At 44.8% G+C, this 27,923-nt stretch overlaps 1 protein-coding gene across 1 annotated transcript in view; it reads left to right on the forward strand.

Moving 5' to 3' along the window:
* The window catches only part of LOC310858310 (uncharacterized protein), a 105,547-nt gene that overhangs the window by 65,657 nt on the left and 11,967 nt on the right, over window positions 1–27,923 (forward strand). The window contains exons 22-58 of the mRNA XM_083764417.1: window positions 1,584–1,628; window positions 2,159–2,212; window positions 2,826–2,870; window positions 2,962–3,015; window positions 3,145–3,189; window positions 3,499–3,552; window positions 3,974–4,018; window positions 4,919–5,080; window positions 5,421–5,474; window positions 5,652–5,705; window positions 8,610–8,654; window positions 8,863–8,916; window positions 9,725–9,769; window positions 9,865–9,918; window positions 10,758–10,811; window positions 11,010–11,063; window positions 11,543–11,650; window positions 11,928–12,017; window positions 12,949–13,002; window positions 13,109–13,216; window positions 13,385–13,492; window positions 13,845–13,898; window positions 14,616–14,669; window positions 15,094–15,201; window positions 15,430–15,483; window positions 18,746–18,799; window positions 19,087–19,140; window positions 20,536–20,589; window positions 21,029–21,136; window positions 21,259–21,312; window positions 22,396–22,449; window positions 22,571–22,624; window positions 22,718–22,771; window positions 22,970–23,077; window positions 23,255–23,308; window positions 24,068–24,121; window positions 24,262–24,369. Of these exons, the coding sequence (XP_083620543.1) occupies window positions 1,584–1,628; window positions 2,159–2,212; window positions 2,826–2,870; window positions 2,962–3,015; window positions 3,145–3,189; window positions 3,499–3,552; window positions 3,974–4,018; window positions 4,919–5,080; window positions 5,421–5,474; window positions 5,652–5,705; window positions 8,610–8,654; window positions 8,863–8,916; window positions 9,725–9,769; window positions 9,865–9,918; window positions 10,758–10,811; window positions 11,010–11,063; window positions 11,543–11,650; window positions 11,928–12,017; window positions 12,949–13,002; window positions 13,109–13,216; window positions 13,385–13,492; window positions 13,845–13,898; window positions 14,616–14,669; window positions 15,094–15,201; window positions 15,430–15,483; window positions 18,746–18,799; window positions 19,087–19,140; window positions 20,536–20,589; window positions 21,029–21,136; window positions 21,259–21,312; window positions 22,396–22,449; window positions 22,571–22,624; window positions 22,718–22,771; window positions 22,970–23,077; window positions 23,255–23,308; window positions 24,068–24,121; window positions 24,262–24,369 (2,466 nt within the window). The remainder of the gene's footprint in view (window positions 1–1,583; window positions 1,629–2,158; window positions 2,213–2,825; window positions 2,871–2,961; window positions 3,016–3,144; window positions 3,190–3,498; window positions 3,553–3,973; window positions 4,019–4,918; window positions 5,081–5,420; window positions 5,475–5,651; window positions 5,706–8,609; window positions 8,655–8,862; window positions 8,917–9,724; window positions 9,770–9,864; window positions 9,919–10,757; window positions 10,812–11,009; window positions 11,064–11,542; window positions 11,651–11,927; window positions 12,018–12,948; window positions 13,003–13,108; window positions 13,217–13,384; window positions 13,493–13,844; window positions 13,899–14,615; window positions 14,670–15,093; window positions 15,202–15,429; window positions 15,484–18,745; window positions 18,800–19,086; window positions 19,141–20,535; window positions 20,590–21,028; window positions 21,137–21,258; window positions 21,313–22,395; window positions 22,450–22,570; window positions 22,625–22,717; window positions 22,772–22,969; window positions 23,078–23,254; window positions 23,309–24,067; window positions 24,122–24,261; window positions 24,370–27,923) is intronic.

A 27,923-nucleotide genomic window follows, 5' to 3' on the forward strand; every position in this document is an offset into this window, starting at 1 on the left:
TATCTAACTCAGTCAGTGTCATGTCAGTCTGCCCTGTAATGTAAAATAATTCCCCTTGCAAAGTGAATCTAGATACAACATATGCAAATAATGTATAGTTTCACATTATACATGCAAATTCCATATGTATATATGCCTGTCATAAATTTGACAGAGATGTGAACACGATATGCGTGTTAAAATATGTCAGCTCTAGGGAATATATAAAATATGCACAGCGTAGGATGCTGTTCATATTATAAACAAAGGTGCGTGGGGCCCCGCTACCTGACAGTGATGCGAATTTACGATACATAATATTATGCTAATGTTACATCTGTAAACATGAGATTATAACGCCATTCTTATCAGATGGAAGGGAATAATTTTCTGCCTTCAAGGTACAGTATACAGCTCTGTTGACAGCCAGAGGTGTTTCCTTTTTTATCCTTTCTTTTTGATCTGTGTTTGCGTAACATGTGTTAACTTATCGCTTGTCTTGAAGCGAGTTAGCACATGTTATGTCGTATTTGTGAACAGGCCCACATGAATCGCTGTGTTTTTACTTGCTGTGGTGCTTGTTAAAAATGACACATTATACGTCAAGCAGCAAGGTGGGATTGTTGTTCACACGCTTCTTTTTCCTGTCATTTCCGAAACGTGAGATTAATTTCGAAAACGTATGTTCTATTTTTTGAGGTTTGGTGTTGTGTGTACGTTACATTGCGTGCCGTGACGTGACTCAAAATACTTCAGTAAAACTAATATTGTTCAAGAAATATTTTACTCATTATTTGACTTTCATAGCACAGTGAAATAGGTGGCAGAAATCACACTTTTGGCACACAGAAATAGAAAGTGAACAAACTAATTTAACACATTTGCCAATGTATAAAAATACAAAACCGAAAAGATTTTCTTTTTTTTTTGTAAATAAACATTTACAGAGCAACTATTGAAGATATCACAACCCAAACCTCTCGCAAAGTTTTAATTGTGCTTTAAGACAGAGGAACAGAGAGTTTCCCAGGACTAGTAGGCCCCCTTCTTTTTCTCCTCCGCAAAAATAGAGCTCTTTGATCAGCTATGCTCATATATCTGTCATTTTTGTCAAATATTCACCCCAGAATAGGGAATTTAGATTTCACTAGACCTGTACGTGCCCGTTAGCCACCGGCCTACTTGGAAACCTAATAATACCCATTGTCATAGCACCCATTTTAACTGTCTGTCTGTGTCCCACATGTACTGTATGTGCCTGTGTAGTGTCTGAAGAGTGCAAACTGACTGTGAAAAGTGGACTGGTTAAGTAATCAATTGACAGGTGTGGGGTTGCCATGGCAATCAATTGGCTGAGGCAGAGGCTGGAAATTGAACAGGTGATACTCATTAGGCCCACTGGCAGAGCCTGAGCAGGGCCTTTTTATCACCACCCTCACCCCATGTGACAATCTGACCTCTCACCTTTTGAAATGAACAATGACAAGAAGACAAGAAGAGAGGAAGGACGTGTCTGACATTTGTCTTCCGTCTCTCTCTCTCTCTCTCTCTCTCTCTCTCTCTCTCTCTCTCTCTCTCTCTCTCTCCCTCTCTCTTCCTCTCAGGGCGTCCGCGGCGTCGACGGAGTTCAGGGGTCAAAGGGCAACCTGGTAGGTATGACTCATCAGGCGTCAGACAGAAGAGCGTGCTGTAACTAGAAACAACACAGACGTTGTCATGACGTCATATGCTGTCAGACAGAAATCCTCTTATCTCCATATTTTAACTTTTTCTGGATTTTTTTCCTCGTGAATTAGAACCCTATTTTCTGTGTGTTTGAACAGAACGTCGTGGCTCATTACTAAATCGTCGCTGTACCTTGCGGTCTTAAAATACGATCGTCAGATTTGCTTCCGGTTCATTTCGGGGTGAATTTTGGAGTCTTCAAATTAAAAGACCTCACTGTATCTGGCAGCAGATAAGTTGCAGCGCTGAAGTCAATGGTGGCGGTCAATGATTAGTGCCCTACTCAATTATACTACAGCGTCACACAAAAGCATCAAAAGTATCAGATCCGCAAGCGCGAAAAACGGCTTGTAGACCTGCTACTTTTGATGCTTTTGAATTTGAATCCCGAAGAGTAACAGTTTCGGACATGTGAGGTTTCCACCCGACAGAGATGATTTCCTCTTTCTGACAGGGATCTCCGGGGGAAATTGGAGCGCCCGGTCAGCAAGGGAACCCTGGATTCCAGGTGTGTAGATATATGACACACACAGACACACATACACACACACACACACGTGCACGCACACGCACACACACACACACACACACACACACACACACACACACACACACACACACACACACACACACACACATAACCATTATCACAGTCTTACGACAAGCCTGTGATGATGAATGGGTGTGCAATAGGATAGCAGGATAGATGTTTATGAATCCCATGAGGGCAATTCAGCTGCCATAAAATGTACAGCAGTCATAAAAACACAGGACAGATAATACAGAAGTAGCAGATAAAAAAAAGGGACAAAATAGCACAATAAAACATGTTAACGCCATGAATGAATAAAGAAAAGAAAACAAGTAACACGTACAACAGCAAAAGAAAGGAACACAAAGACAAACAACAAACAAACATTCCCCCACCACCCACCCCTCCCCCCCGGGACCAAAGATAAGTCTGTAACACTTAACTTAAAGGTCGGGCCTATAATACGTAGTCTATAAGTGAAGTTGTTATTCATAATACAGCTGACAACGACAGTGTCGTCTGATAACTGCACGCACGCACGCACGCACGCACGCACATACAGACTAATGGTGTTTCTCTTCTCATGCAGGGGTTCCCAGGTCCTCAGGGTTTAGTAGGGCTACCAGGGGAGAAGGTAAGAGTCCTTCAGCTTTCTCTACACACACTTCAATAAGCCAAGGACTGTACAGGTCAAAGGTCAGCACCGCTCTGCTGTGTCGTTCCAGGGGCCGCAAGGGAAGAAAGGATTGGGGGGTCTACCAGGAAATGATGGTCCACCGGTGAGTACATCACGCACGCACGCACGCACGCACGCACGCACGCACGCACGCACGCACACACACACACACACACACACACACACACACACACACACACTCTGAACCTAACCTATGTCCTCTTGATCATAGGGTCATCCTGGAAGAGAGGGAACCCCAGGAGAGAAAGGACTGCCGGTATGTTTACCGTGTTTGTGTAAGCGTATAAGCTTACGCATGTGATGTGAGAGAGAGAGAGACAGACTGACTGACTGACAGACTACATGTCGCTTGCATGGATGTTTGTAATCATTATAAGCTGTAAGTCAGTGGTCCACTTGGTTCAATTTGTACATTCTTAGCTATGGGAGTCCTTGAAATGAATGAATGAATTAATGTTTGAAAACCAGTATAGTATAATATGTGATGTGTATGTATTGATGTATTGATTACTTACAGAAGAGTATGTATTGATTAACCTTACAGAAGTGTATTTATTGATTCCAGGGGCCTGTAGGGGTCCAGGGGCCTGTTGGATACCCAGGAGCACGGGGAGTCAAGGTACTGTATGTTTTTATTTTTTATGATTTTTTTCAAATTAGTACTGCTCAGTTCCCAAAAGGTGAAAAGACCTAAGGCAGAGAGTGTCTAGCCGGAAGTGTCGGGACGTAACATCCGTCAGATGTATTTCCCCCGGATACAATATATTTTTCAAGTTCACAACACTCCTGCTAATTCCATTTAACCAATCAACCGGCTAGGTCTTGCCCAGCGTGTCATATTGTAAAATGAAATGGTGAGGCTTGTAGATATTTTCACAATGCATGAATGATGAAGTAAGATGAAGTATTACAGGGCTTAAGTGGTTAATTATAGCAATATTTTGCTATTCTCGGAGTGTGTGGCGTTTGTTTTGCGTTCAGCTGCTGAACTCTCATGAGTCATGAGTCATGACGTTTGTGTTTGAATTTCTGTTTGACAGGGAGCTGATGGAATCCGAGGACTGAAGGGAAGCAAAGGGGAGAAGGTGAGAGAGAGAGTTTATAATGTTTCCATCCCATCCAATCTGTTTACAATTTAAGCATTTAGCAGACACTCTTAATCCAGATCGAACATGAGGTAATACATCAAGTGCATAGAGACAGTGTAGTGCCTCAGTAATCTAACATAATCATAGGTAAAACAAGTACCTATCATCACTCTAACGCTATAATATTACCAGTAAGACGCCTGGGGTCGTGTGCACGCATCCGCCTGGGTGACAGCAGACTGCTGGGCGAGCACTGGGGTCAGATCAACACATGGGGGGGGTAAGATCTTAATTTTACGGGCCTGTTGAGAACTCGCCGACTGCCGGGCGCGGCTGCACCAATAACTTTGGGGCAGGCCTGTCTAGAGTTTAAATGGACCAGTCAAAAGGGAGACATCGAAGAGGAAGGATGGATAGGGAAGGATCAACATATGGAATGTCAGAACAGGTCAGCTCTATATACAGTATGGAGATCTAAGGGTTTGAGGTCAGATGAGGTAGAGTTGCTGGCCAATATTGATGACATCAGGCTGATCAGGGATCTCCATCCCTGATGATATTATAATATAATAGTAATAGTATTATATAAAAAAATATTATAATACGTAAATTGAAACTCAAATGTTCTCTTCCATCCAATCTGTGTCCAGCCACAATTGTCAGAATGAGCTTTTTCAAAGCTTGAGTTCAAGTACTGAAGTGCTTGTACTTTGTTACTGTCCACCACAGTAACAAAGTAAATGGAGACACATGGTTGTCTACACTCTCCACAGACCAACAGTGGAGGTTGTCATCTGGTGGGTTATGTCTTATCCATCAATCTTCTAACGTCTGTCTGTATACTGTGACAGCTCTCTCCTTGTATCTCCAACTGTCTCCGTATGTCTGTCTCTGCAGGGAGAGGACGGCTTCCCAGGGTCCAAGGGAGAGATGGGAGTCAAAGGGGACACTGGAGACAACGGAGTCAACGGCCCCCGAGGAGAGGACGGCCCCGAGGGGCCAAAGGGCCAGGGGGGGCCTCTGGGAGAATCGGGTCCTGGTGGCATCGCTGGAGAAAAGGTGCTGATATGCTGAATCGATTCAGCCACGTTTTTTTTTGATTGATTGAAAACTTTATTAGTCCGAAATGTAATGAACAAGGGAACGTGGTAGTGGTACAGTCAGATATTAAGGCTAAAATGATAACACAAAAGTGTGTCTGTCTGTCTCTCACTCTCACTCTCTCTCACTCTCTCTCTCTCTCTCTCTCTCTCTCGCTCTCTCTCTCTCTCTCTCTCTCTCTCTCTCTCTCTCTCTCTCTCTCTCTCTCACTCTCTCTCTCTCTCTCTCTCTCTCTCTCGCTCTCTCTCTCTCTCTCTCTCTCTCTCTCTCTCTCTCTCTCTCTCTCTCTCTCTCTCAGGGTAAACTAGGAGTTCCTGGGTTGCCTGGATATCCAGGGCGACAGGGGCCAAAGGTGAATGCATGTCATAGTATATTATCACTCTGTCTGTACAACCTTTCATCAACAAGTTAACAAGCCAATACCATTCCTTCCTACTTCATAATAATAGTGTGTGTGTGTGTGTGTGTGTGTGTGTGTGTGTGTGTGTGTGTGTGTGTGTGTGTGTGTGTGCGCGTGCGTGCGTTTCAGGGTTCGGATGGGTTTCCTGGATCTCTGGGTGCTGCAGGAGAGAAAGGAAAGAAGGTGCGTACTTGCGTAGCGGTACAGTACAGAGGAGTAACATTTCCATGAATCACTCTTTGTGCATTTTCACATACAGGGGTTGATTTAGGACTTCTATTTTACTTACTTCTATATTACTAATCTAATTACAGTATTATGATCTGGGGGCGTGTGGTATGTCATATTGCAATTTTGGGCATGTTAAGAAGCGCTTTTGACACCCCGCGGAGTGCGCAAAACGGCCTTGAATTAGTCATGGGTGTGTTTAAGGCGTGTTTGAGACGTACCCAATCAACATGTCCGTACTATTCTCTTTACCAGTCAGCTGATGTCACATACGGAATGCGCACTTTGGGGATCGTGGTATTACATTTCTTCAGGCTGGCACCATAGAAGACATGACATGACTTTGTCACATTTGGTTGGGTTAATTATTCCTATTGCACTGCATGCTATCACCTTTATGGCAATCCATGCGTAATGTTCCCAGAATCGTCTAACCCCCGAACATGCAAGTTCGTTTGATATTGTTTAATTCGATAACGATAGAACCATGTACCATACAGCGAATGAAAGCAAGATTCCTAAGGAATATGGAGATTTTTACATTTAATAAAACGGTTGAGAAATGAGAGAACCATGAGTGTTTATAGGCTAATATCAACGTTTTTTTATGAAAGACAAACGGGCTGTGAACTTGAAGAGCTCAATCACCATCCCGACACGGAAGAAATATAGCCTAGTGCATGCATGTATATGCACTGTTGCACTTGCACACAGTAGCCTACACACGCTCTTTATTTGTTTCTATTGAAAAACACCAGTAAAATAACGTTTATTATATTTTATTTCATTCAAGTCACGACGAAGGAATGAGTTGAATGCGTGCTGCGTAATGCTGTGGCCCCGATGGTATGGTCTTCGCTGAGTTCGCTCGTAGCATTTTATTGAAGAAGACTTGAATCGGGTGTGATACAGCATATGAAAGCAAACTTCCCACGGATTATGGAGATGTTTTTATTTATTTTTAAGGTTGAGAAATGAAAGAATTATGGCCGTTTCTAATCTCAACATTTAAAAAAAAGAAAGACGCAAAACGAGGCTGTTGCCATGTCTCATAGAAACAAGTAAATAGGTCTATAAAAATAAGCGCATATAACAGGGGTCTGTAACCTATTTTAAATGAAGTGCCATGTGAGTCTGCCATATCCAGATTAATTTTTAATGACACCACATTAAAATAAAAAAACATATTTTGATTGTCCACAAATATAAAGTTCTTCCTTCTTTTTAAATATGTTCTTGCACATTGTTATAATGATCATTATATATATCCCCCTGCAGTCAGAGTTCATAGTTTTAATGAATGAATGTGATGCATTGTGAGCTGGTATAGATCTGCTATTTTCAAAAGTAATCTTGGAATTTTTTTATTTAATTTTTGGATTAGCCGTCCTTAGTTGGGCAAATGCATTCATCTGGGGATCCTTGACATGGGAATGTGCTGTGTGAGGATCACTGGTTTAAACAACATTAGGAGAAAAGCCCAAATAACCACTTTAGAAACAAGAAAAGCAACCACAAAATAGTACAACTACCAATATTTACAAGCAACTTTACAGAAAAAGAAGCCGCTTATAATAAACAGACATGGCAACACTCTACCAGCCTTCCAGAGCCGCTCAAGTGTAAAATCAAACAGTGCTTGTTGCGTTTATGAGGTGGTCAGACCCACGTCTAATCGTTATGCGCTGAGTGTCTTTAAGTCAAGGGGCTTAATAGCAAATTGCGCAAAGCGAAAATAATTAACATATGGACACTCCCACAATGCTAAAATATTCAGGAACGCGGTAAGCCATAATGTGTGTGCGTTCAACACGGGCCAGTGCGTTCAACACGGGCCGATATGCCTTTCATAATACGAATGTGCGCAGAGCGAGGCCAATTTATGTATTTCCATTGGTAAAACGCACCTTCAAAATCTACCCAACAGTATCTTAGAACACAAATACCTCAAACACTTGTTTCGATAAAGACATTAATGTGATGAAGAAACACTTTTATATTGACTAATGAGTGATGCAGAGAGGTCCATCCATCCATCTTCAACCGCTTATCCAGAATAGGGTCACGGGGGCAACAGTTCCAGCAGTGAGCTCCAGACTTGCCCTTTCTCAGGCAACATTAGTAACTTCCTCCTGAGGTATTCCGAGGCGTTCTAAGGCCCCCGTCCGGTCCTTGGTCTGCCATGGGGTCTCCTCCTCCCTTGTGGGGCGTGCATGTCGACAGTGGTTGTCACTAGACGTCTACCCTTTAAAAGGTTGTAACGTATAGCAATGCAACGTCATTTTCTTCCCCAGTGTTGCATTTGTTGGTTGGTACTATTTATCAGCTCAGTGGCCTTGCGGTTAGAGTGTCCACTCTGAGATTGGGAGGTCGGGGTTTGATCTCCGGCCATGTGATACCAAAGACTCTAAAAATGGAACCCAGTGCATCTCTGCTTGGCACTCAGCATCAAGGGTTGGATTGGGGGTAAGTCCCTGGGACATACTAGCATCAAGTTCAGGGGGTGTACATCAAGCTGCCTTACGCTAGGAGCAGGAGATAGGCTCCTGCCACATGGCGGGGCTCTGCAAAGCCTCCAAGAATGCTTTCATGTGTGGCCATCCTTTCCCAAATGCAAGACAAATGTTGAGGATGTAATGATTTAAAATGACCCTGGAATTTTGCCTAATAACGTGACAACATAATTACTTATTGAAGGACGGGTCCATTGCTTTCTCAACGTTTTAAGTTCTCATTATGCATTAACATTTTTGTGATTTCTTTTTTTAATTGTGTTTGAAGTGTATATTTGATAAATGGTAAGATGCTCTTCTAAATGTGTCTGTCTCTCTCTCTCTTTCTGGATCCTACATTACCCAGGGTCCTGTGGGGCAAGCAGGAAGTGGAGGTCAGAGGGGTCCTAACGTGAGTGCAGGCCGTTCTGTAATATGCCAGTGCTTCTCGATCAGCTTGTATAGATCTATTTTCAGAGCATAGCATAAAATGACTTAGTTCTACTGGATCTCTTCTCCACTAGTCCCTTCCTAACATTTTAGTGTGTGTGTGTGTGTGTGTGTGTGTGTGTGTGTGTGTGTGTGTGTGTGTGTGTGTGTGTGTGTGCGTGGCTCTGCAGGGTGCACGAGGTGCCAGAGGTGTGAAAGGTCCCACGGGAAAATCAGGAGAAAAGGTCAGCTAACTCTCATCAACGCCCATTCTGACCTGAGATCAGATTCATACGAGGTTTCCACTGGACACACACTGGTCTGATTAAAGTCAACGACTTATTTGTTCCCTTGTGGTCCTTAGATTTTTAGACAAAACATGGCAACATAGATCAGGCATTGAAACAATGAATAAAACATTAGCAATAAAACGTTGCGTTTTATTGCTGTCAGCAATAAAATGTGTTTAGTAGCGATTGTCATCTGTTGATGAGCACAATTTTTTTGTCTACATGGATTAAAGTTCCATAGATCCCATGGAAGTCAGCATATCTTCTATGGAAGCATGTTGCACATCGAAAACAGTTGATCTACAAGCGCACAGTGCGTCTGCCAGTAGAGTATGTAGAACAGGAGGAACAATATTACTAAAACATCATCATTTTACATATTGTGTTAATCGTTTAGGAATCAGTGCTAATGTGGAGGGGCAACTTAGTTTGTTCACACCGTTTAACAAATCGCACATTAGGACATAATAACACAAACAGGTGTGCCCAGCGATTGTGTGTTGTTCACTGTGTTAACCCCTTTTGGTGTTAGCATTATGTTGTGCTTTAGCTATTGAAAAATAGCAGATCTACAAGCTCATAGCGCGCCACCAAGTGGCGTGCTACGAGCTTGTAGGTCTGCTAATTTTGAAAAATCAAAGGACGACTGACATAGAAACATAGCTTTTTCAGAAAACTGTCAGGATGTAGAAGACATTTTTAGAATCTGATCTCAGGCCTAAATGTGTTAAGATGAACTCCCTTCATGCTCTCTCTGTCTCAGGGGTCTTCAGGATTCGACGGCCCATCGGGACCATCCGGCGAGAGGGTAAGGGTTAATTTATCGCAACCTAAATTGATTGATCGGTGGACTGATTGATCAGCGGTCGATCGGTTGTTCAATTGTGATTTTTTTCTTTTTAGGGACCCGTTGGACCACAAGGAAGGAACGGAGAGCCAGGGCCAAAGGGTGCTGTGGTGAGTGGAACACAAGCACAGCGACTGGGCAAAAATACATTTCTGAGGCCTGGGCCATGGCTCAGTGGTCCAGGCACCTTGGCTGGTAATCCAGTCTGCCAGTGTGCCGCGGGTTCGACTCCCGATCCCGACAGACTTTACTGCATGTCTTCCCCCCCCCCCCCATCTCTCTCCCCATTTCCTGTCAGCCTACTGTCTGTCCCTCCATAAAAATATATAAAAAATAAAGGCAAAAGCCACAAAAAAACATTAAAAAATAAATAAAAAATACATTTCTGATAGTATGTGGTATGCTGCCCCCTCCCCCCATACTAAAGGTAGCTCTCCATCGCACCGACGTTGGTGGCGGTACGTGTTGGAAAGCCTCACTTCCCACATTCACACACCAATGGTGGCAAGCTCAGACCGACCGACTCATTGGAGGCAATGTAGGGTTCAGTGTCTTGCCCAAGGACTCTTCGACATGTGGACAGGATGAGCCGGGATTCGAACCGCCGACCCAGGGATCATTGGACGACCTGCTCTACCTCCTGAGCCACATATAGCCAAATATATAGCACCTTTATCCAAGGCGCTTTAAAAATGATCGTGCATTACATTCACCCATACATTCATAGTACACCAATGGCGGAGGAAACCATGCAAGGCACCAACCTGCTCATCGGGAGCAATTAGGGGTTCTGTGATCTTGCTCAAGGAGACTCTGGGGGAGCACGGGATCGAACTGGGAACCTTCCGGTTTCCAATTGGCGGCTCTACCCCAGAGCCACTGCTGCTATAACATGTACACTATGTATGTGTGTTATGAATTACCGTAATTATGTAATTGTGTGTTTTAGGGTCCGGCAGGGAAAGATGGACTTCCAGGTCACCCAGGTCAGAGAGGGGAGCCGGTAAGTGATTTCATCACAGGTGATATGACCCCTAACGGAGTCTCAACACTAATTTGCCAAACATTCAACAAATGTATATAGTATCAAAGCGTGTGTGTGTGTGTGTGTGTGTGTGTGTGTGTGTGTGTGTGTGTGTGTGTGTGTGTGAGGGTGTGTGTGCGTGTGTGCGTGCGTGCGTGCGTGTGTGTGTGTGTACAGGGTTTCCAAGGGAAGACAGGACCGCCAGGACCGGGAGGTGTGGTAGGACCACAGGTGAGTCTCAGAACAATCAATTAATAATTTATCCCTGTTTTGAAAAAACTATTCCAGGTTCTGCTTGAGGCTTCGTTCCAGTTTAAATGACATGAAATGGTATTTCATGTCATTTAGTGACATGTGGTTTAATTTCCCTAACGTGATGGCCCAACCAATCACAGTGATGGGTTGCGGCAGAACTTTCCAACCTACCTCAATGTTTCCAAGCCTCGTTTCCAGCCTTAGTGTCGGGCCGGAACATCCGTAGGACATATTTTCCCCTGGATACGTTCTTTTTCAACCAATCACAACACTTGTTTCATTCGTAAACAGATTTGTTTACGAATCTGTTTCCGAGGGTGGTAATTCCACCAAAGTTCCGGTACCACCACTAAACCACTCAACCGGTTATAGGTCTTGCCCAGCGTGCCACACAGCTGTCAGCACGTCTGATCAATCGACCGATGGATCATGTGACCTCCCTGTTTGTCTTCCAGGGTAAATCGGGAGAAACCGGTCCGACTGGAGACAGAGGTCATCCAGGCTCACCAGGCGTACCTGGAGAGCAGGGTCTACCCGGGGCGGCCGGGAAGGAGGGGGGCAAGGTGGGTATTATTAACATGCTGCTTTATGTGTGCATCATGTGTGCATCTATGTACACACATGATGCTAGTGTGTTGATAGGCTGAGCACGCCGGCAAGGCGTGATGGGGTTGTTGTCTTGTTTACATTTCTGTTTTGGCACGCACGCACGCACACACACACACACACTGTTCTGTTACATCATTTCATTGGTTAAATGGTTGAAACGGTGTATAATCAGTCTCGCCCATTTCCCTGGGCGTCCATTTCTTCATTATGTGACTGTTCGATGCTCTCCAGGGTGACCCAGGAACTTTGGGGACTGCTGGTAAGAACGGACCGGCTGGACTGAGAGGCTTCAGGGGGACCAGAGGAGCCGCCGGTGGCACGGTAACACACACACACACACACACACACACACACACACACATGCACGCGCACACGCACACACACACACACACATGCACGCGCACACGCACACACACACACACACGCACACACACTTAACATCTTTATTTGCGTTGTTTTGACACTTGCACCATCGGTATTCTATCACTCGTTTGCAACGTTCACATTCAACAAGAAAACAAACAATAGTACTGTATGTAGATGCACAAATTTGGGAAATACAGGAAGCATTGCCTCCTCCATTTACTGAACAGAATTTAGCTAATGCCTTTATCGGCTCTTGGACTGTGTATTCCTGCAATCTGCAGGCCTCTCACAACTAATGTATGGTCAATTAATGAATTGCATTTTTATAGCGCTTTTCCAAGTGCTCAAAGCGCTTTACAATTGTTCATTCATTCATACATTGGGAGGTGAAGCGGCGAACAGTCGACGCCAGCGTCCTCACTTCCCACATTCTCACACCAATGGTGGCAAGCTCACACCGACCGACTCATTGGAGGCAATGTAGGGTTCAGTGTCTTGCCCAAGGACACTTGGACATGTGGACTGGAGGAGCCGGGATTCGAACCGCCGACCCAGGGGTCATTGGACGACCTGCTCTACCTCCTGAGCCACAGCCGCCCTAATTACCGAGGCTTCCAAATATAAACACAAGCTGTTTATATTACATTTGTAACCAAGCTGTATAATAGCTTTTTTTTTAAAGACATTGGTACTTACGCAGATACCGTGTTCGAATGTAGTTTTTTTTGTTTAGTTTAGTTTATTTCGAACCTTTCCCATGTATAACAATACATAATACATTATACAGACACTTGAGTGGCCCGAAATGTACATCCCACTTCCACTGTCATCATCAACAACAACAACAACATTTATGTTATGTAAACGACGTGTGTGTTTGTTTCAGGGTCCGGCTGGTCTGAAAGGAGGGGCGGGGCCTACCGGAGCCCCAGGGGCCATGGTGAGTTCAGGTCCATCCTCACAGTTACTGTAGATACACCTATAATAATAATAATAACCCTGTAAGACGCCACATTCGACAAGTACTGTCACTCTTTCTTCCCCAGGGGGTCGGAGGCGACAGGGGCCCCCCGGGGCCCGCCGGGGCCATCGGTCAGCCCGGGCGAGTGGGAGCCATGGGTGGGCCTGGACCCATGGGAGAGAAAGGAGAGCCTGTACGTTGACCTGACATATCTAAGCCACTACATTATGGCACACACTGTATCTGTAATACGTTCACCTATATTATGACATACAGTATAGTATAGTTCACGACATGTGGTTCAGTAGGAGTGCTGACAGACTGTGTATGTATGTACTGTACGTGTTCTGTACGTCTGCAGGGAGAGAAAGGTCCGATTGGACCAGCAGGAAGCGACGGTGACCAGGGACCTTCCGGACTGCCTGGAGCCGCTGGCCCCGCGGGCCCTCCAGGAGACGACGGGGATAAGGTAACCAGTGTGTGTGTGTGTGTGTGTGTGTGTGTGTGTGTGTGTGTGTGCGTGTGTGCGTGCGTGTGCGTGCGTGTGTGTTATACCGTCGCTGTCGGGCAGAAGTATCCACATTCTGACTTTTGATCTTACTACAGTGTCGCACAAAACCAGCGACGCGTTTCGAGCTTGTGGATTGGCTATACTTTTCCTGCTTTAGAATTTGAATCGCGAAAAGTCACAGTTTTGGACATAATGAGGTTTCCACCTGACAGAGATGATATGTGTGTGTGTGTGTGTGTGTGTGTGTGTACATGTGTTTAAATGAGTTATATGTGTGTTTTATAGGCCTACTGTACATGTGTATTCACAGGGAGAGACAGGTGGCCCAGGGCAGAAAGGCAGCAAAGGAGACAAAGGCGAAGGGGTGAGTATTTGACATGATAAAATGTGTGATTGAACGCTTGGGAAAAGTAGACAAGCTGTATATCATTCTTTACCATTTACCATTCAATTGCTGTAAGTCATAGCCGGACATAACAAGCATTTACAAATAAACCGCATACTTTTGAGTGAAACACATAAACCCAGGTTATTACCATAATGACACTAATGTCAAGAACGTACTGTAAACACAAATTGTTGCCATAACCTGATTATGTCCAGTAATCAGGCTACTAGGGTGAATGTAAACACACTCAGGGCTGAATTCACACAGAATGGATTGTGCCCGATGATAAAGCCACGAATTGTGCGTAAATTGTAAATTGCAGCCCCTGCCAGCGGTTTTTTTAGCATAACTTTTCAAGACCCACAGAATATTTTGTTCTGTGGGTGGCAGCGGTGGCCGAACGGTTTGCGGAGCGGTCTTGATATTGGAAGGTCGCTAGTTCATATCCCCGGACCGGCACGTTAAAATTCCCACCGCTGAAGTGCCCTTGGACAAGGCATTGAACCCCTACCATGAAATGTTCTATGAGCAGGGCCTATGGCTGTAAACAAGTTCTTGAGCTTAGTCCAGTTACCCTGGGTAAACATAGTACCTTTCCTTTCCTTTCTATGACTATGTGAATGTTTTTTGTTCTGTGTTTTTGTGAATTTGCCCCTCCTCGGATTCTCTCTGATCTGATCTGTCTGTTCACAGGGCCCCCAAGGGCCTGCTGGGAGTCAGGGGCCACTTGGTCAGCCAGGACTACCGGTGAGTTCTTGCTGTTATTATAGTTACAGTTATAGTTAGTTAAGTCATAATGACATGGCACAAATAATAGGCCATGCCATTGCCATGTTGAAAGTTGCTGAATGTGCATTGTAAATTCACGACTGATGCTCACGCACTTTATATATTATATGTTCTTATCTCAGGTTTACATGTGTAAATATGTTGGTTGTACTGTACCCACACAGAAGAAAACCCTTTACCTTTTTGTGGTAAACTTTCTTTTCTTTTCATACCTTGATCTCTATCCACCGAGTGGCGCGCTACGAGCTTGTTGGTCTGCTATTTTTGACTGACATATAGCTTATAGCATATAGCTTTTTCAGAAAACTGTCAGGATGTAAAATATTTTTTTTTAATCTGATCTCAGGTCAAAATGGGTTAATCCATGTGTAATGCGTTGCAGGGTCTGGACGGAGAGTCGGGACCCCGCGGTCAGCAGGGCATGTACGGACAGAAGGGAGACGAGGGGCTCCGTGGGTTCAAGGGCTCCAGAGGACCAATAGGACTGCAGGTGACTCGAATGGATTTAACCAATCAAGTTACACAACTGGTGGAAAAGAGAGATGGAGGGATTTATTTAGAGAGAGCAAAAAAGTTAATCCTCTGTGTGTGCGTGTGTGTGTGCGTGTGCGTGTGCGTGTGTGTGTGTGTGTGTGTGTGTGTGTGTGTGTGTGTGTGTGTGTGTGTGTGTGTGTGTGTGTGTGTGTGTGTGTGTGTGTGCGTGCGTGTGTGTTCCCAGGGCATGCCAGGTCTACCAGGAGAGAAGGGGGAGAGTGGTCATGGAGGACTCATAGTAAGTAAATGCTTCCGTCACACAGTCTGGAGCAACGGAAGCTCTGACAATGATCAGAGGATAAAAGCTCTGACAATGATCAGAGGATAAAAGCTCTGACAATGATCAGAGGATAAAAGCTCTGACAATGATCAGAGGATAAAAGCTCTGACAATGATCAGAGGATAAAAGCTCTGACAATGATCAGAGGATAAAAGCTCTGACAATGATCAGAGGATAAAAGCAGATGTGACGCCTCCTCTCGTAGAGACGCAAATTTGTTCTGATCAAAATAAGCATATACAGTAGATTCATTACTCATTACTGCTTATCAAAATGGACATTCTAAAATACAATGTAAAGATATTTTAGTACAATATCCAAAATGACAGACAATATCCAGTCTAATATCATGATATGGATTATAATATTGGTACTGGGGATGTCCCGATGTTTCTTTTGCTCCCGGTCCGATTCCAATATATTTTTGAATGGTGTGATCCCTATACTGTAAAGACTTTGAGATACCAGTGCCCCTAGGGGTACTAGGGGCACTTTGAGATACCAGTGCCCCTAGGGGTACTAGGGGCACTTTGAGATACCAGTGCCCCTGGGGTACTAGGGGCACTTTGAGATACCAGTGCCCCTAGGGGTACTAGGGGCACTTTGAGATACCAGTGCCCCTAGGGGTACTAGGGGCACTTTGAGATACCAGTGCCCCTAGGGGTACTAGGGGCACTTTGAGATACCAGTGCCCCTGGGGTACTAGGGGCACTTTGAGATACCAGTGCCCCTAGGGGTACTAGGGGCACTTTGAGATACCAGTGCCCCTAGGGGTACTAGGGGCACTTTGAGATACCAGTGCCCCTGGGGTACTAGGGGCACTTTGAGATACCAGTGCCCCTAGGGGTACTAGGGGCACTTTGAGATACCAGTGCCCCTGGGGTACTAGGGGCACTTTGAGATACCAGTGCCCCTGGGGTACTAGGGGCACTTTGAGATACCAGTGCCCCTGGGGTACTAGGGGCACTTTGAGATACCAGTGCCCCTGGGGTACTAGGGGCACTTTGAGATACCAGTGCCCCTAGGGGTACTAGGGGCACTTTGAGATACCAGTGCCCCTAGGGGTACTAGGGGCACTTTGAGATACCAGTGCCCCTGGGGTACTAGGGGCACTTTGAGATACCAGTGCCCCTAGGGGTACTAGGGGCACTTTGAGATACCAGTGCCCCTAGGGGTACTAGGGGCACTTTGAGATACCAGTGCCCCTGGGGTACTAGGGGCACTTTGAGATACCAGTGCCCCTAGGGGTACTAGGGGCACTTTGAGATACCAGTGCCCCTGGGGTACTAGGGGCACTTTGAGATACCAGTGCCCCTGGGGTACTAGGGGCACTTTGAGATACCAGTGCCCCTAGGGGTACTAGGGGCACTTTGAGATACCAGTGCCCCTGGGGTACTAGGGGCACTTTGAGATACCAGTGCCCCTGGGGTACTAGGGGCACTTTGAGATACCAGTGCCCCTGGGGTACTAGGGGCACTTTGAGATACCAGTGCCCCTGGGGTACTAGGGGCACTTTGAGATACCAGTGCCCCTGGGGTACTAGGGGCACTTTGAGATACCAGTGCCCCTGGGGTACTAGGGGCACTTTGAGATACCAGTGCCCCTGGGGTACTAGGGGCACTTTGAGATACCAGTGCCCCTGGGGTACTAGGGGCACTTTGAGATACCAGTGCCCCTAGGGGTACTAGGGGCACTTTGAGATACCAGTGCCCCTAGGGGTACTAGGGGCACTTTGAGATACCAGTGCCCCTAGGGGTACTAGGGGCACTTTGAGATACCAGTGCCCCTAGGGGTACTAGGGGCACTTTGAGATACCAGTGCCCCTGGGGTACTAGGGGCACTTTGAGATACCAGTGCCCCTAGGGGTACTAGGGGCACTTTGAGATACCAGTGCCCCTGGGGTACTAGGGGCACTTTGAGATGGATACCAGTGCCCCTGGGGTACTAGGGGCACTTTGAGATACCAGTGCCCCTGGGGTACTAGGGGCACTTTGAGATACCAGTGCCCCTGGGGTACTAGGGGCACTTTGAGATGGATACCAGTGCCCCTGGGGTACTAGGGGCACTTTGAGATACCAGTGCCCCTGGGGTACTAGGGGCACTTTGAGATACCAGTGCCCCTGGGGTACTAGGGGCACTTTGAGATACCAGTGCCCCTAGGGGTACTAGGGGCACTTTGAGATACCAGTGCCCCTGGGGTACTAGGGGCACTTTGAGATACCAGTGCCCCTAGGGGTACTAGGGGCACTTTGAGATACCAGTGCCCCTAGGGGTACTAGGGGCACTTTGAGATACCAGTGCCCCTAGGGGTACTAGGGGCACTTTGAGATACCAGTGCCCCTGGGGTACTAGGGGCACTTTGAGATACCAGTGCCCCTGGGGTACTAGGGGCACTTTGAGATACCAGTGCCCCTAGGGGTACTAGGGGCACTTTGAGATACCAGTGCCCCTAGGGGTACTAGGGGCACTTTGAGATACCAGTGCCCCTGGGGTACTAGGGGCACTTTGAGATACCAGTGCCCCTAGGGGTACTAGGGGCACTTTGAGATGGATACCAGTGCCCCTGGGGTACTAGGGGCACTTTGAGATACCAGTGCCCCTAGGGGTACTAGGGGCACTTTGAGATACCAGTGCCCCTAGGGGTACTAGGGGCACTTTGAGATACCAGTGCCCCTGGGGTACTAGGGGCACTTTGAGATACCAGTGCCCCTGGGGTACTAGGGGCACTTTGAGATACCAGTGCCCCTGGGGTACTAGGGGCACTTTGAGATACCAGTGCCCCTGGGGTACTAGGGGCACTTTGAGATACCAGTGCCCCTGGGGTACTAGGGGCACTTTGAGATACTAGTGCCCCTGGGGGTATTATCAACTTTGGGATACTGTTTTTAGCTTGTCTTTGTGATCTTGTCTGATTATGTTGGTTATGAACATTCATAAAATCTGTTATACTGTATTTTAATAATCATATATATATTTTATCCAATCAATTGCCAATATGAAGGAAAAAAAGAAAGAAAACGTTTTGCCAGCTACTGTAGCTTCCTGCGCAATCTTTATACATGGATGCAGAAAGCTATTGAGTTTGGAATATTGGACAAACAAACAAATTGTCAGTGTCTGGAGCATAATATTGTCTTACAGCAACGGGGGTACATACGCTAGTGAAGCATGTTTGATGACCACTGTAATCTAAAGCACCACTACTTGCCTGCTTTTATAGGGTCCACCTGGACAGCAAGGTCCTTCAGGTCCCCAGGGACCCTTTGGGGGACAGGTAAGTCCAACACATATTATTTATTTTGTGAAAATATAATGTTTAGCCTGATGATGGTTCTTTTGGTGTATTACCTTTTGGGTTCACCTTACGTACTGTAAATCGCTCTGGATTAAGAGCATCTGTTTATGCCTAAATTGTAAATTGTTCACGTGTGTGTGTGTGTGTGTGTGTGTGTGTGTGTGTGTGTGTGTGTGTGTGTGTGTGTGTGTGTGTGTGTGTGTGTGTGTGTGTGCGTGTGTGCGTACGTGTGTGCGTACGTGCGTGCGTGCGTGCGTGCGATCCAGGGTCCGCCAGGTAGACCAGGGATGATTGGAACAGGAGGCATTGTGGGAGAGAAGGTGAGGAACCTGGAACCTGTCCTAGTTGTTCGATTAGAGTCCTGAGGATCCTGGAACCTGTCCTAGTTATTCTATTAGAGTCCTGAGGAACCTGGAACCTGTCCTAGTTATTCTATTAGAGTCCCGAGGAACCTGGAACCTGTCCTAGTTATTCTATTAGAGTCCCGAGGAACCTGGAACATGTCCTAGTTATTCTATTAGAGTCCCGAGGAACCTGGAACCTGTCCTAGTTATTCTATTAGAGTCCTGAGGAACCTGGAACCTGTCCTAGTTATTCTATTAGAGTCCTGAGGAACCTGGAACCTGTCCTAGTTATTCTATTAGAGTCCTGAGGAACCTGGAACCTGTCCTAGTTATTCTATTAGAGTCCTGAGGATCCTGGAACCTGTCCTAGTTATTCTATTAGAGTCCTGAGGATCCTGGAACCTGTCCTAGTTATTCTATTAGAGTCCTGAGGAACCTGGAACCTGTCCTAGTTATTCTATTAGAGTCCTGAGGATCCTGGAACCTGTCCTAGTTATTCTATTAGAGTCCTGAGGAACCTGGAACCTGTCCTAGTTATTCTATTAGAGTCCTGAGGATCCTGGAACCTGTCCTAGTTATTCTATTAGAGTCCTGAGGATCCTGGAACCTGTCCTAGTTATTCTATTAGAGTCCTGAGGAACCTGGAACCTGTCCTAGTTATTCTATTAGAGTCCTGAGGAACCTGGATCCTGTACTAGTTATTCTATTAGAGTCCTGAGGAACCTGGATCCTGTACTAGTTATTCTATTAGAGTCCTGCCGATGCCAGAGTTGTGGTTTCGATGCCGATCACGATCATTTTGGAAGGTCCTTAGCCGGCGATTACGGATGTTCTGACTGATATTTTGTCAAACATTTGGCATCAGAAGTTTGACTTATACGCAAATCTTTAACCTTTAACCTTTACGCAAGCAAATGACTACAAATACACACATATAATGATTGATTGATAAAAAATAAATGTAACTGTAATTATACAATTGGGAACAATTACATATACAATACACATATACTGAACTTTAATGTATTTCACTATGTAAGCCCTATTCAAAAATGAAAATAAACAATTGGGACACATCAGGTGCATAAATGCTGATACCGAAAGGTAATGGCCAATATATCGGCCGAACAGATAGTGGTTGGGGTCTAGTTACTATCAGGCTAAAATGACAATGTTTATATAATAACTGTGTGTGTGTGTGTGTGTGTGTGTGTGTGTGTGTGTGTGTGTGTGTGTGTGTGTGTGTGTGTGTGTGTGTGTGTGTGTGTGTGTGTGTGTGTGTGTGTGTGTGTGTGTGTGTGTGTGTGTGTGTGTGTGTGTCTGCGTGCGTGCGTGCGTGTCTCTCTCCATCTTTGTCTGTCTGTCTGTCAGGGTGAGGATGGAGAGGCCGGTGATCCAGGGCCAGTTGGTGTATCAGGAGGAGCAGTAAGTTGTCTTTAGCATCATCATCATCATCATCATTGCATGTACACACACACACACACACACACACACACACACACACACACACACACACACACACACACACACACTTTGTGTGTTTGTACTTACGATGATTGGGCCCTGGCACCTTCTAATTCTGTGGGAAACACTGTCAAGCATTATTTCACTCCTCTATAAAAAAACATAGCTCCAGTCCTTGATTCTGATTCAGAATCAGAATCCGAAGTCTTTATTGCCATGACATGTAAACATGTTAGGAATTTAGTTTGGTGGGAACAGCAAAACTGTCTGAGTCCCAGAAAGTTCACAAACTTGCAACATTCAAGGCAACGGCGTTTTTTGTCCTCGGCCTGAAGCTGTCCACATCAGCTGTCTGTGCTGTCTTTGAGGTTCACTCCTCACTCTTTTTGGTCTTCTTCAGGGAGACAAGGGCGACCAGGGCGAGAAAGGAGACTCGGGCCCATCGGGAGCTGCCGGTCCCTCAGGGGCCAGGGGGGCCCCAGGAGAGGACGGACCCAAAGGCAATTCAGTAAGGAAGTGTCAGGAAGTGTATGACATGAATCACTCCATCTCTGGGCAACAGGCGCTGTCCATACTACACTATTATCACTACTGTACATACTGTATCTCTCTCTCTCTCTCTCTCAACAGGGTCCCATAGGTTTCCCAGGGGACTCAGGACAGCCGGGGGAGGCTGGACCCAATGTAAGTGTTTTCTGCTTGAAAAGCATTCTCCGATTGACTCGTATACATTACAGCCTGCCTGCAGGTTCTGATAAAGCTTTAAATTGTATTTTTTTTAAATGTCCATGTCTTAAAACGTCTTGGTCATCATGGTCATCATCCAGTAAATAAGGTTTAGTGATGTCAGTGAGGAAGCTACGTCCACCCGAGCTCTGTATAAATAAAAACACAGGTACATTTAATGTAACTGTTAATAGTAGAAAGGCTTAGGAGAATTGCAAAGATAACGTGAATAGTGAATACATTTAGATAATAATTAAGATCAATGTTATTCTATTAAGAGTCAATACAGTATGTACAACTACACTCATGATGTCATGATTGTTCATACACGGACCAGCTGATTTTTACAGGTGCAAGCTAGCCTGTCAACAATCACCCAGAACAGTAGTGCCTGGCTGTGGCTGGCCAGCCTGTCACTCAAGGTGCAGCTGTGCCTTTGCGCCGCTGAGACAAAAACAGTCCTTTTCATGATAGGCTGGCCTCTAAGCCAATAAAAAAGCTTGGGCTGGCCTCTAAGCCAATACGAAAATCTAGAGCGTACACCATAGAGATATAAAGGATAGTGCTAGCCTCGCCCCCAAGCTATTCATTTCGATGAAGTTGCTCAGTGGCGTTTTGAAGCACCCGGAAGACTGCCGGAAGTACAATTATAACTCAATGGCTCGAGTGAGCTGAAGTTAATCCCGGACCTCAAAGCCCGGACCTCAAACGTCATGCGCTGACGCACTTGACGTCATGAACGTCCGTCCACCTCCATGAAAGTGCTGCAGTTCCTCTTTTCGCCAGTAGGTAGTGGCAGCTTCAGCGTACACAGATGCACTTGTTTTCTTTATATTGTGAATGACATTTCATTTCTTGTTTCAGTATAGTTATAGAGATATTTTCTCATTTCAAGCAACTGATGTTGTTGTCTATCTATAGACATGTACTACCGGTAGTATGTCAAATGGTATCTGTTGTCCTACCTCTAAATGCAATGTGCTGAAACATGCAGTCACGTCCCCATGGGTATAAATAATAACCCATCTTTCCTCTCACCAGGGTGTGGATGGTTTGCCCGGGGTTAAGGGGGATGCCGGAGAATCAGGGAAAGCTGTAAGTTCTCAAGAAAAGTATCATTCAGATGGTAGTGTGAACTGTAACGTGCTAGATAACATGATGAATGTTAAAATGATGTTATCATAATCATTTACTACATTTGTTTTGTTTTCTTCAGGGACCGCCTGGAGCATCAGGGGAGCCTGGACCCACTGGACCTCCTGGACGAAGGGTGTGTGTAGTATTCGATGTGTGCGTTTGTGCGTGGTTATGCCTGTTACTTTAGTGTATGCCTGTGTACTTATATGTTATTGTATTGATATAGGGCCATTTGGGGAAACAAGGAAAGGATGGGAAGTCCGGAATGAAAGGTTCAAAGGTGAGTGTCATGCCTGTTATACAGTATATCAGCACAACCCAACAACATGACCTTGAGTGTGATATTGCTCTTATACAACTAGTTCCACCATAAACTATTCATTGAGTATCTGGAGACTATACAGTCTGGGTTTTGGTGGCTTTTCGTATGAGACAACCTGTCGAGTTGATAATAACTTTCTCTGTGCGCCTCACTCAGGGTTCTCCAGGACTGGAGGGTCTCGTGGGGAAGACGGGACCTGTGGGGGCCCAGGGGAGCCACGGGAAACCTGGGCCCCAGGGGTTACGAGGGATCCCTGGCTCTGCGGTAAGTCAGATGACTTAGACGAAACACTGGAGAATTTAGACAGACAGACAGACATGTTTGATACAGTGTACATCACTTATACAATTACCGTACTTCAATTTGAAACATTTTCTGATGATATTATTTTCTCATAATGGTGTGTGTGTGTGTGTGTGTGTGTGTGTCTCGGTACCACAGGGGGAGCAGGGTTTAAATGGACCTCCTGGCGTGACGGGACCTCCAGGTCCAATGGTAAGATGACATTACTAGGGCGCCCCCTGTCCTAGTGGTCCAGGCGCGTGCCACATATAGGCTCTGGCCTGACGCGTGTTCGAGTCCCGTTCACGACGACCTTTGCTGCGTGTCTCTCCCCTTCTCTCTCTCCCTCTTTCCTGTCCGTCTTCACTTGAAACTATCAATAAAGGCAGAAAAGCTAAAAACTAATCTTAATCTTGCTTTCTCTTTTTAATTTTTCTTATTACTTTTGTATTGTTAATTTTTGTTGTTAATTTCTATCATTGAATTGCATTGCCCATTTATGTACTGTATGTGCAGCACTTTGTAAACCTGTTTTTGAAAAGTTACAATTATATAAATATTTATTATTACATACATACGATACATTTCATCTCAGTATTAATAATAATGAGTTCCCACTGGTGGGTGGCTCTAAAAATAACAGATTTAATTTTAAGTTTGAATTTGGTTTGGAACTAAAATCGAAATAATCTGTTTTAACAAACTGTTTTAACCCATTTTGGGAAGGAACTCCTTTTGGTGTCATGTTATGCTTTAGCTATTGAAAAATAGCAGATCTACAAGCTCATAGCGCGCCACCGAGTGGCGCGCTACGAGCTTGTAGGTCTGTTATTTTTGAAAAATCAAAGAACCACTGACATAGAAACATAGCTTTTTCAGAAAACTGTCAGGATGTAGAAGACATTTTTAGAATCTGATCTCAGGTCAAAATGGGTTAAACCTGAATGAACTAATTGATCTCTGACCTTATAGGGTCCACCTGGATTGCCAGGCCTGAAGGGAGATCCTGGCAAGAAGGGAGAAAAGGTAGGTGACACACAGGGCTCTTGATCGAAAGCTTTGATGCCTGTGTGTTGTTTTTAATAACTTTGTACTGTGTTGAGAAGACACAGATGTCTGAAAGGACCAATCAATTGCTGCATCAATAATGTGTGTCACCTGTGCAGGGCCACGGTGGTTTGATTGGGCTCATTGGGCCCCCAGGGGACATCGGAGAGAAGGGAGACAGGGGACTGCCAGGGAACCAGGGTCTACAGGGGCTCAAAGGAGAGGAGGTGGGCAGACTACACACCCCTATGCACGCATATACATGTATAGTTGTATACCTAATATTACCTATACTAAAAGGCGTGAATGCACTCCAGGCCCAGTGCAGTGAAGAATCCATAGGGGGGTCTGAAATTCTGATGGGGGGATGTATATTTTGTGTAATTGTAAATGTAAAGACATGTGTTTTTTTTAAAGGTAACTATGCATAAGGTATTTAGAATAACATTGAGTTGCTTTTTCAACATGTATATTGTTTAGAGACTCCTCACTAACAAAACTTGGTAGGCTATGAGTGTCCCTTTGTCTTTATGTAGATTAAATGACAACCTTCGAAGAGAGGGGCGGACTAAAATTGAGCATTTTGCATATAGAGAGATCTTGAGACATATATTTTTCAGTCAACTCAAATGTTGTTCACATTGTGCTTATTAGCATAATAGTTGTTTACTTTTATCTAGCTGAGTCCCCTAAAAATAACCCTTCTCTTTAAGGACTCAGTCAGTTGTGCCTTGTTGTATTTTTTATGTGTGTTAATATGTGAACCTAACTTCTGGGACTTTTATATTGGATAAAAGGACTTTGATATGTCAACATAATTTAGATAGGTATTTAAGGACTCTGACGTCTATTATTAAGTTGGTGTCTGAATTGTTATGTTTGCACTCTTGGTACAGGTTGGCTGAGAACTCATTGATGTCTGCATGGGTCAGAGGGAGCTATGTCTCTCCTAGGGAGACTATAACATCTTTGAGAAATGTTCTTGTAAAGTTACTTACCCGACCGTACACCCGGTAAAGATGTGTTTAAAAGCAACTGGAGTCGTGCGAGCTATTACCCTGATGACTACCCAAGTGAAATAACAAAAAAAAACATGTCACTAATTAGTGCTATGAAAAGAAAAATCACACCCGTGTGAACTGAGTGGTGCAACTCCCCCCCCCCCCCCCCCCCCATCTCTCTCTCATTAACAGGCAACAGTGCAGCACTCTCTCTCTGTTTCTGGCACAACAGCGCCCCTACTGGTACTAATAGTCATACTGGTGCTCATTAACGTCACACGGACACATAGGTGAACAACACAGGCATAGGTGAACACGGACATTGCTGTTCCTTGGAGTGGTTGCACCACTAAAAAATAGACCTCATGTCTGTCTGTCCGTCTGTCTGTCCGTCCGTCCGTCCGTCTGTCTGTCCGTCCGTCTTCTCTCTCTCTCTCTCTCTCTCTCTCTGAGTGAGTAAACACATCCAACAATGTAGGCTGTACAGTATATAACACCAACAGCGATGATGATCTAACATTATGAATTATTCAAACCCAGCCAGAAGGGCATCCATCCTTTGAGGACGGCAGGGACAGTTGAACAAGGCACACAGAGAGAGTTCAAAAGGCTCAGTTCTGTGACTGCGATGTTGTGAGCTTTAACCCATTTCGGGCGGGAACCCCTTCTGGTGTTAGCATCACGCTATGCTTTAGCTATTGAAAAATAGCAGATCTACAAGCTCATAGCGCGCCACCGAGTGGCGCGCTACGAGCTTGTAGGTCTGCTATTTTTGAAAAATCGACGGACATAGAAACATAGCTTTTTCAGAATCTGATCTCAGGTCAGAATGGGTTAAGTGAATGTCAAGGACAAAAACACAGCGATTCGTCGTCCATACATGAAGCGTATATAACATTACAGAGTCAACCAGAGCACAACAGTGTTCAGAAAAGAAAAAATAAAGTGGATGATTTTTTTATTTTGTGCATTGTTCCCATCGTGTAGTTGTTTTCCAAGAAAAGTGCTTGGCTTTTGGCTACGCACCGCTTGTTGTGCAGTCCTTTGTACAGTGTTCAAATCTGTGCGAAATCAGTGTCTTCTTTTAAATCACTTCACGTACATTGTGCAGTGAAACAGGTCTCAAAGTCACACTTTTAGCGCACTTTTAACGAAAAGTGGATATAGCCTATAGTCAATGTATGGATTTTTCAATCATTTGGATTCCATAGAAGCCAGCGTGTCTTCTATAAATAATACAGAGAATATACAACAGTCGTGCAACGTCAACTGAAGCATTCAAAATAATACTGTAAATGTATTTAAATATCGTCATGTGATAAATTACGTGGTATCGGAATGGCACCGACTGGCAGCATTTCAGGCAATGTCAGCAGCTTTTCCCATACTAGTACTAGTATGGGAAACTAGTAGTATTTGTATGTATCAGAACAACTTTACTTAAGCAACATCTATGTTCTGATGGGCAGCAGAGCCCCTGTCCCCTGTTTATAACTCTAAACACATTTCCGTCATTCACATTTCTCTGTAATCTGCAAAAGAAATCTGATTTAGCTAATCCCTCGTGTCAATGTTACATCAACAGTCAATCAAAGGTTGTGATTCTAAATGTCGGCAAGTTCGGCAACAGAAAATGTGTCGGCTTATCACCCCCACACTAGTGAGTGCAATAAATTGCTTTCCCATCAGAGAGAGAGAGAGAAAGAGAGAGAATTTGCATTTACAAATTGAGGCATTTAGCAGTACACGCATACCTTTAGTACAGGGATTTCAGGGTTTTTTCTGGCAAAGGACCCCTTAGCTGAGAGAGATGAAGCAAGGACCCCAACTACACATATTGTATAAAAATGTGTTGCAGATTCAACTTTTTCATACATTTCATAGATATCACTATCATCAGTGTGTATGTTGGATTGATATTAATGTGTATTTTCAGACATTTAACCACTTAAACCAGGGGTGGGAAACTGGCGGCCCGGGGGCCACATGCGGCCCCACCTTCACTTAATGTGGCCCTCAGGTTAATGTCAGAATACTGATATAATATTGGTTTCAGCTGTTTACAATTCCACAACATGCAAACATGACCTGCTTTAATTACTTCAGTCTAAATTAGTAGCTCATTGCTCAACACCAGTATAATTAAAGGCATTTGAAATGACATGAAAATGTTAATTTTCAGGATTCCAATTCAAAAATAGAAAAAATTCAAGATTTCAATTCGAACATGAGCTTGTAGATCGGCTATTTTTGCTACGACAGCAATATATGGCCCTAGGCAGTTGGTGTGGAAATATAGTGGCCCTCTCCATCGTCAAAGTTGCCCACCCCTGACTTAAACGGTCAATACTGGTCAGTAAAATGGACCTTTCACTCTGTACTTGGTCTGCTCTCCCCCCCCCCCCCCCCCCCCTGTAACATGGCTTAAATCACGGCTAGCGCTGCAGCGACTGAATAATAGACCACTTGCTTTCACAAGCTGGTAAAAAATGAATGCAAAAAGGCAAATTAAATGTTAATTTGTCCTTTTGTATTCTTTTTTTTTACCAACTTGCTGTGACAGCAGGTCGGAGTTAACTACGAAATTGTGCGTTTGCTGACCTGTTCTGTCATTCCATATGTTGGTCTGACCTCATCAAACCCTGTACACTCAAGACACGCTCCATATATGGCCAGTACAGAATTCATTCCATATGTTTTTTTTTTTTAATACTGTTTTTATTAGGCATTTTTTGTATATGACAACTTATATGACAATCTTTGACAATAATAATGAGTTA

Source organism: Protomyctophum parallelum, assembly GCF_964188405.1.
Source record: "Protomyctophum parallelum genome assembly, chromosome: 5".
NCBI lineage: Eukaryota > Metazoa > Chordata > Actinopteri > Myctophiformes > Myctophidae > Protomyctophum > Protomyctophum parallelum.